Source organism: Coregonus lavaretus (assembly GCF_964263955.1).
Source record: "Coregonus lavaretus genome assembly, chromosome: 3".
Taxonomy (NCBI): Eukaryota; Metazoa; Chordata; class Actinopteri; order Salmoniformes; family Salmonidae; genus Coregonus; species Coregonus lavaretus.
In genome coordinates, this window is record NC_139990.1 from 53,813,673 (window position 1) to 53,823,038 (window position 9,366).

At 41.6% G+C, this 9,366-nt stretch overlaps 1 protein-coding gene across 2 annotated transcripts; it reads right to left on the reverse strand.

Moving 5' to 3' along the window:
* Positions 1-3,182: 3,182 nt before the first annotated feature.
* LOC311122257 (large ribosomal subunit protein bL17m-like) lies at positions 3,183-5,248 on the reverse strand. Of its 2 annotated transcripts, XM_084158049.1 has the most exons (3): positions 4,857-5,248; positions 3,986-4,054; positions 3,183-3,845 (listed from the first exon to the last, which is right to left on the reverse strand). In XM_084158049.1, the coding sequence occupies exons 1-3, from the start codon at positions 5,028-5,030 to the stop codon at positions 3,585-3,587; spliced, it is 504 nt and encodes a 167-aa protein (XP_084014175.1). In that variant the 5' UTR covers positions 5,031-5,248; the 3' UTR covers positions 3,183-3,584. The 2 variants fall into 2 exon arrangements, with proteins under 2 accessions (XP_084014175.1, XP_084014176.1); XM_084158050.1 differs by lacking the exon at positions 3,986-4,054 and having other exon boundaries at positions 4,857-5,230.
* Positions 5,249-9,366: the final 4,118 nt, after the last annotated feature.

Consider the following 9,366-nt stretch of genomic DNA (forward strand, 5'->3'; position numbering starts at 1 on the left):
GAGAGATCGAAAGGGAGGTGGAGGAAGATCAGGTAGCACAGGAAACAGGTCAAGCTATGGATAGCCACGAGGGATGGATATAAGGAGGAAGAGAAGGGGAAGTCATCAAAAGCAGGCATGTGGAATAGAAGCCCTAAACGTCCCATTTTCACCTCTGAATGGAGAGAATGGGAAAAGAGCGGAATAAAGGAGAGGAAATGGCTGTGAGTTCAAAAGTGCTGAGCTTGTAAAAGAAAAAAGAAGCAATAAATATTTTAACATGACCAGGGAGAGAGGCACCGAGAGGAAGAGATGACAGAGTGGATGTAGACTGAGCAATAGAGTGATAGGACTGCACAGTGGAGACTGAACAAAACTCTTATGAACACTTTTATTCAAGAATTTATAAGGCATCAATGGAGGGGCTGAGGGAAAGTGTAAATAGCTGAAGAGAATGAGTTACCATTACTTTAAAATAGTTGCAGAGTTTATATTACAAAAGGGATGTTTTTTTTCCACATTGTCGAATTCCAAGTGGTGCTGTGACCATTGCAATTCTCATGCCATTACATTGTACCAGAGTAAAATGTTCACTCCCTTCCTGAAACAATACATTTGTTTTTTTCTATGTTTGACAGATTTTATTAACACAAAATATTTAATTTCTCCATATAGAATATGTTGGGATGATTTATATTCTTATATATGTTGATTGCTCCAGGCTATAGGATTTATATACTGGTGTTTAAGTGTACAATGTTCAGTTTACTGTGGACCCCAGAGGTACTGGTAAAACAAGTGTGTACTGTATCTACCGTACTCCCTGTCTCTAAACTGATATACTCCATGTGCTCATACAATGTGTGTGCCTGTTGTACCAAACAACTATACAATAACATTATTAACTATACAATAACTGTGTATATTTCATACCATATAGGCTACTGAGGAGGTGTTAATGTCAATTCTTAGGGATTTCTATTGGAACCTTATGTTACCTTATGTCATACTGTCCACAGATAACTGTTTTAACTCCGAATACTACTGTTCAGTTTTCACTGGAGTGCAAGATATTAGCTTTCTCTGAATGTAATTCCTTGATGTATGTAGACCTTGGTGAATGTATTAATGCAATAGAGCACAAGGAAAGGGGTGGTTTTAAAGTTACATTTTTTGTAACATAAAAATCATACTTATAGATTGTTTTATTTTCAATTTCAGCCTCCATCCTTGACACATGATTTAAGGAGGGAAGGTTGTCCAGCGAGGATATGACTTCATGATCACCCCCCCCCCCCCCCCCCCCCCCCCCCCCCCCCCCCCCCCCCTCACTTGACTAGTATGTAATGATGTCATGTCAAACCTGTACATGTATGGCCGTTTCCCTCAGTGAAGTTCTACAGTACATCTGATCTGATCTGATACTGTGCGAGGGGCTTGCTCATTGTTGTTTATCGATAAGTAGAATTAGTAGTTCTTCCTGACCATGAAAACTCCTTGGCCCATACACAACTGAAGCAAACCCTTTAGAGTAACTGTGAAAGTAGTAGCACCAACGTCCTGTTTGTCCTGCATGGAGCACTTTAATGTCCCCCTTCTCTTAGATTTTCTGTTCCGCCATTTATTTCAAAGTGACTTTGAAGAGCGCTTATAACTGAATGATACGTATCCACACCACTATCCAATGATATTCTGGTATCAAATATACAAACGTTACCTGTAGATATGTTCATATTAATTTAATCAAGTGTCATTATCAGACATTTAAAAAATGGTATCTGAATAACATTAAGTTGATTAAGTAGCCTATTCATAAGACTGTGTCAAGGATCATTTTACCACCGGTTTCTTCTAAGAAATGGAAGCAGTCAACAATTATTTATTTTTTCTTGTATAACTTCTTAATATCTGAGTATGAAACATGCATCAGTCTAATTTTTAAAAAATCCAATCTGTAAAAAAAAGGGTAGGGGGGGGGTGGGGAAATAATGGTGGTTAATCGACTGTTTCTAATGGTTTTATCAATAGACCTTTATTGTATTTCTGTAGTAGATGTCTGGAGTAGGCTTGGGTTGGTCAGACTGGTACAGCACATGTTATGTACATAAGAACATAGTCAAAGGTATAATTTAGTCTGTAAAAAAGAATGCTACTTGAATTAGATTGTTCTGGTGATCTAAAGATTGTGTCTCTGTAGGCGTATAAATTCAGCTCTATTGCCATTACAATCCACTGTTGTCCATGGTTACAGATGCCATTACTTGACTGAACAGATTGATATTGACTGATAGGTTCCATTCATCCTGTAGAAAAAGCTGCATGATCAACTTATCTATGGTATTTGTCTATTACACACAGACACAAGTGGAAGAGCAAAGGCAGATGAGTGTGAGGGTTTTATATGCATGACAGATAACAGCACAGCTTCCTGGGTATTTAGAGAGGTCTGGTTAAGAGCACATTACTGAAGCACTGTTCGAAATGAATGCATTTTAATGGTGTCAAATGAGGATATTCTGAATACGCTGTACATACACTTTTTGCCAAATTAAAATGGTTGGTTTTAGTAGAGGCCTTGTCTGTTTCTTTCATACCTTGGCAACAGTGTGAATGTGTATGAGTTGTTTTTATATGTTATATGTTGTAGAAGGGCAAGGGCATTTGTCCAAAACATCAACTCCATCTTGTTACAGTACAATTATTATTCTGGAACCAATCTCACAATTGGAGTGCTTACAGGCAAGTGGCAAAGGAGAGCGGAGAGCAGGTCCAATTGAATGTAATTGCAATAGGTTTGGGGAAATTTAGGCAAGTTATTCCCAGTATGTAAAAACCAAGCTCTACAGCAGCTCTTAATAACAAAACAGTTCGAAATCTAAACAAATAGAACGAATGGGGAAGCTCATGAGGAGTGTGTGATTATGCCTGGCTGGCTCAACTAACAGGAGACTGATGGTGGTTGCTTTCATAAAATATCCTGCCTCTATTTGCCAATGACGTTTATTCTGAATCATTAGAGGGATTAATAACAGGACATCAAACCTTGATAATGAAAAGTTTGGGGGACATGTTTCTGAACCAGTAGAGGGAATAATAACAGCACATCAAACCTGTTTCTGATGTAAGCACATCTGTTAAATTCACAGTAGTGTCATGAACAGAACTTTTCATTTGACTAACAGTCAAAATAACAGAACGCTTAACATTGTCAAACAATACATTTATTTTGACACACAACATCCTCTCATGTTCAGTGGGGTCCATAGAAAGTAAAATACTGTAATCAGTCATCTACAGTGGCTCCCACATGTTTCTGTACTATGATCCACCAAAAGTGTTGGGTGTTTTCTTATTACACACAAAGCAACAAAATGTTTCCAAGTCAGGACCTAGTCAGAATCTGTGGACTATAACGGTAAAGACCACAACCCACCAGCGGGTCCCCTACTAAGGAAATACAGGGGCTTATTCAGGAGAGGGCAACGTTCCAGAATGTTCGGATAGAAATACATTGTGTAGAACAGACATGACATTCTAAATGTTTCACCGTACCGAACACACCCCTGATCTAACACATGTAATGTCAGTGTGTGTGGCTGGTTGCATTACGCCTCAACCTTGGCTGCTGCCTGCTGAGCCCGCTCCTCTCTGTAGCCTTTGAGGAGCTGGTTGATTAACGTGAGTTCATTATCTCGTTTGGTGGGCTGGAGAGGTGGGAACGGGTTGCCTTTGTACTCCAGCACGGCCATGGCAGCCTTGTCCAGGTTCTCCCTGTTGGGAATGCGGGCCATCCGGGTGTAGGCTTTGGGCTGGGTCTCAAACCTGGGAGCCAGGACCTTGAAGAGCTTTGGGATCAGATCCTTTTCCTGAAACCACAGAGGAGAGAGAGAGAGGATGATGACTGACTGAAAGAACTAGTAACACACACTCATACTAATCTGGTAGATAATAGTACAACAAAGCTGTGGACATTAAAATACAAAGATCATATAGAAAGAACAATTACTGTGAGCCAGAAGTTTGCCATTTTCATCGCTTTCTCGTCAGTGTCTCCCTTCTTGGCATAGTCAATCAACTGCAAAACAACATCACTCATTGGTCAACAACGTCACAAGCTGTCAAAAACTACAGTAGCCTACAAAACATGGATGGTTGAGAAGTAGCTCACAAAACTCAACTCCATGGTTGTATTTGATTAAAGTTTGATTAAAAAGTATGGATTTCAGCAAAGAAAGAAAGGCACACAACTACATAGGACATCCATTGGTACAAGGTAAGCATTTCATAATTTACTATTGATCTTGGGCGAATCAATGTAGTCAGAGCTGAATTTCACAAAGCATGGACTGCTCAACTCCACTGGTGGAGTTCATCAGAAACTTCCTTCACCATGGGAGTTGAGTTTAGTCAACTAGTGGAGTAGCCCAAAGGCTGGTAGATGACAATATTGAGTCGCTTCATCTTACCGTCCAAAGGGAATCTATGTAGCCAGCTATACACTCATATCCCCCAAGGACCGGGTTGTACATAAAACATTCTCCATTCAGGCTGCAAAGGAGGTGATGTCCTCCTTAACTCGATTTAATGGCGAGAAAAAAAAACAGGGAAAATATGCACTTTCTTCATGAAACACCATTTTCCGACATGTTCTGGATGTTGCCTATCGCGTTCAGCCAATCAGGTTGGAGCAGTCTGTTTTTTCACCCCAGATGTGATTGGTTGACGGGGTATACAAGTGTATAGCCGGCTGCATACATTCCCTTTGGACGGAAAGATGAAACGACTCAATATCGCCATCTGCCGGCCTTTGAACTACTATTGGAGAAGCAGCTGTGTTGAGCTGCGTGAAAGGGTAAGGTTACCATCCATGTCCTCACCTTTTCAGCATAGAATCGAACTTCGTCTGCTCTGCCTCGGGTGGTCTCTATCCTCTCGTGTCGAACGAGCCCGGTAAGAATGTTCCGAAGCATGTTTATTCGGGACTCTGGACCGAGACCCATCTTACGGGCCACCCGGCCATGGGATATCAACATCTGAATGGTGAGGCGCATCTTGTCGAGTTCAGACGCCTACAAGAGGCTAGAAAGAAAAAAGGAATCAAACCGGCCTTTAAAAATATAAACCGATGTTTCTAACGAAGGTTATCTTTCGTTATTCTCGCGTAAATTAGGTTTATATGATCATTAATACATTTCCGAGGTCGCGTAACGTCTTAAATCTCGTTTGACAACTTTGACATTGCCGGTGCATCAGTTATCGCAGTCTGTGTGGGTGAATGGGGTTCCGTGAAAAATAGTTCCACTTTAGGATGAAACGGTTCCGCCTCAAATGTATTCTATTTGTTTCTAATTGTAATTAATTGTTATTTTGTTATTATATATAAGGCCTTTCTATGTTGCATAGAGATTTTCAAAAGTTGATTTCTGATTAGGAAATGTAATCGGAAATAAGTGTAAATATATAAATTACATATTTCTCTATGACATATAATGACAAATAGCATTTATATATTATCTTTATTTTGATTATTTTCTACATTGTAGAATAAAAGTGAAGACATCAGAACTATGAAATAACACATGGAATCATGTAGTAACCAAAAAAGTGTTAAACAAATCAAAATATATTTTATAGGTCCCGTGTAGCTCAGTTGGTAGAGCATGGCGTTTGCAACGCCAGGGTTGTGGGTTCGATTCCCACGGGGGGCCAGTATGAACATTTTTTATGCACTCACTAAACTGTAAGTCGCTCTGGATAAGAGCGTCTGCTAAATGACGTAAATGTAATTATATTCTTCAAATAGCCACCATTTGACTTGATGACAGCTTTGCACACTCTTGGCATTCTCTCAACCAGCTTCATGAGGTAGTCATCTGGAATGCATTTCAATTAACAGGTGTGCCTTGTTAAAAGTTAATTTGTGGAATTTCTTTCCTTCTTAATGCGTTTGAGCCAATCAGTTGTCTTGTGACAAGATCGCAAAAACCATCAAGCGCTATGATGAAACTGGCTTTCATGAGAACCGCAACAGGAATGAAAGACCCAGAGTTAACTCTGCTGCAGAGGACGTTCAGTTACCAGCCTCAATTTTAGCCCAAATAAATGCTTCACAGAATTCAAGTAAAAGACACATCTCAACATCAATTGTTCAGAGGGGACTGTGTGAATCAGGCCTTCATGGTCGAATTGCTGCAAAGAAACCACTACTAAAGGGATGTAGCTCAGTTGGTAGAGCATGGCGTTTGCAACGCCAGGGTTGTGGGTTCAATTCCCACGGGGGGCCAGTATGAAAAATTAAATAATGTATGCACTCACTAACTGTAAGTCGCTCTGGATAAGAGCGTCTGCTAAATGACTAAAATGTAAATGTAAAGGACACCAATAAGAAGAAGAGACCTGCTAGGCCAAGAAACACGAGAAATGGACATTAGACCGGTGGACATTTTTGGTTCCAACGTCTTTGTGAGACGCGGTGTGGGTGAATGGAAGATCTCCGCATGTGAATTTCCCACCGCAAGGCATGGAGGAGGAGGTGTGATGGTGTTGGGGTGCTTAGCTGGTGACACAGTCTGTGATTTATTTAGAATTCAAGGCACACTTAACCAGTATGGCTACCACAGCATTCTACAGTGATATGCCATCCCATCTGATTTGGGCTTAGTGGGACTATCATTTGTTTTTCAACAGGACAATGACCCAACACACCTCCAGGTTGTGTAAGGGCTATTTTACCAAGAAGGAGAGTGATGGAGCGCTGTATCAGATGACCTGGCCTCCACAATCCCCCGGCCTCAACCCAATTGAGATGGTTTGGGATGAGTCGGACTGCAGGTGAGAAGGCAACAACTGTTGACGCAATTATTAGAAAGAGTTCAAGATGACGGTCAATCACCCTCGGTGGCCTAGCCAGTCTCCAGACCTGAACCCAATAGAAAATCTATTCAGGGAGCTGAAAGTCCGTATTGCCCAGTGACAGCCCCGAAACCTGAAGTATCTGGAGAAGGTCTGTATGGAGGAGTGGGCCAAAATCCCTGCTGCAGTGTGTGCAAATCTGGTCAAGACCTACAGGAAACATATGATCTCTGTAATTGCAAACAAAGGTTTCTGTACCAAATATTAAGTTCTGCTTTTCTGATGTATCAAATACTTATGTCATGCAATAAAATGCAAATTAATTACTTAAAAATCATACAATGTGAGTTGCTGGATTTTTGTTTTAGATTCCGTCTCTCACAGTTGAATTGTACCTATGATAAAAATTACAGACCTCTACATGCTTTGTAAGTAGGAAAACCTGCAAAATCGGCAGTGTATCAAATACTTGTTCTCCCCACTGTATGTATATATATATATATATGTATGTATGTATGTATGTATGTATGTATGTATGTATGTATGTATGTATGTATGTGTGTGTGTGTGTGTGTGTGTGTGTGTGTGTGTGTGTGTGTGTGTGTGTGTGTGTGTGTGTGTGTGTGTGTGTGTGTGTGTGTGTGTGTGTGTGTGTGTGTGTGTGTGTGTGTGTGTGTGTGTGTGTGTGTGTGTGTGTGTGTGTGTGTGTGTGTGTGTGTGTGTGTGTGTGTGTGTGTGTGTGTGTGTATGTATGTGTGTATATATATATATATATATATATATATATATATATATATATATACTGCTCAAAAATAAAGGGAACACTTAAACAACACAATGTAACTCCAAGTCAATCACACTTCTGTGAAATCAAACTGTCCACTTAGAAAGCAACACTGATTGACAATAAATTTCACATGCTGTTGTGCAAATGGAATAGACAACAGGTGGAAATTATAGGCAATTAGCAAGACACCCCCAATAAAGGACTGGTTTTGCAGGTGGTGACCACAGACCACTTCTCAGTTCCTATGCTTCCTGGCTGATGTTTTGGTCACTTTTGAATGCTGGCGGTGCTTTCACTCTAGTGGTAGCATGAGACGGAGTCTACAACCCACACAAGTGGCTCAGGTAGTGCAGCTCATCCAGGATGGCACATCAATGCGAGCTGTGGCAAGAAGGTTTGCTGTGTCTGTCAGCGTAGTGTCCAGAGCATGGAGGCGCTACCAGGAGACAGGCCAGTACATCAGGAGACGTGGAGGAGGCCGTAGGAGGGCAACAACCCAGCAGCAGGACTGCTACCTCCGCCTTTGTGCAAGGAGGAGCAGGAGGAGCACTGCCAGAGCCCTGCAAAATGACCTCCAGCAGGCCACAAATGTGCATGTGTCTGCTCAGACAGTCAGAAACAGACTCCATGAGGGTGGTATGAGGGCCCGACGTCCACAGGTAGGGGTTGTGCTTACAGCCCAACACCGTGCAGGACGTTTGGCATTTGCCCGAGAACACCAAGATTGGCAAATTCGCCACTGGCGCCCTGTGCTCTTCACAGATGAAAGCAGGTTCACACTGAGCACGTGACAGACGTGACAGAGTCTGGAGACGCCGTGGAGAACGTTCTGCTGCCTGCAACATCCTCCAGCATGACCGGCTTGGCGGTGGGTCAGTCATGGTGTGGGGTGGCATTTATTTGGGGGGCCGCACAGCCCTCCATGTGCTCGCCAGAGGTAGCCTGACTGCCATTAGGTACCGAGATGAGATCCTCAGACCCCTTGTGAGACCATATGCTGGCCCTGGGTTCCTCCTAATGCAAGACAATGCTAGACCTCATGTGGCTGGAGTGTGTCAGCAGTTCCTGCAAGAGGAAGGCATTGATGCTATGGACTGGCCCGCCCGTTCCCCAGACCTGAATCCAATTGAGCACATCTGGGACATCATGTCTCGCTCCATCCACCAACGCCACGTTGCACCACAGACTGTCCAGGAGTTGGCGGATGCTTTAGTCCAGGTCTGGGAGGAGATCCCTCAGGAGACCATCCACCACCTCATCAGGAGCATGCCCAGGCGTTGTAGGGAGGTCATACAGGCACGTGGAGGCCACACACACTACTGAGCCTCATTTTCACTTGTTTTAAGGACATTACATCAAAGTTGGATCACCCTGTAGTGAGGTTTTCCACTTTAATTTTGAGGGTGACTCCAAATCCAGACCTCCATGGGTTGATAAATTTGATTTCCATTGATCATTTTTGTGTGATTTAGTTGTCAGCACATTCAACTATGTAAAGAAAAAAGTATTTAATACGATTATTTCATTCATTCAGATCTAGGATGTGTTATTTTAGTGTTCCCTTAATTTTTTTGAGCAGTGTATATACACACATATATATATATATATATATATATATATATATATATATATATATATATATATATATATATATATATATATATATATATATTGCAATAAAATGCACATTAATTACTTAAAAATCATACAATGTGATTTTCTGGATTTTTGTTTTAGATTCCGTCTCT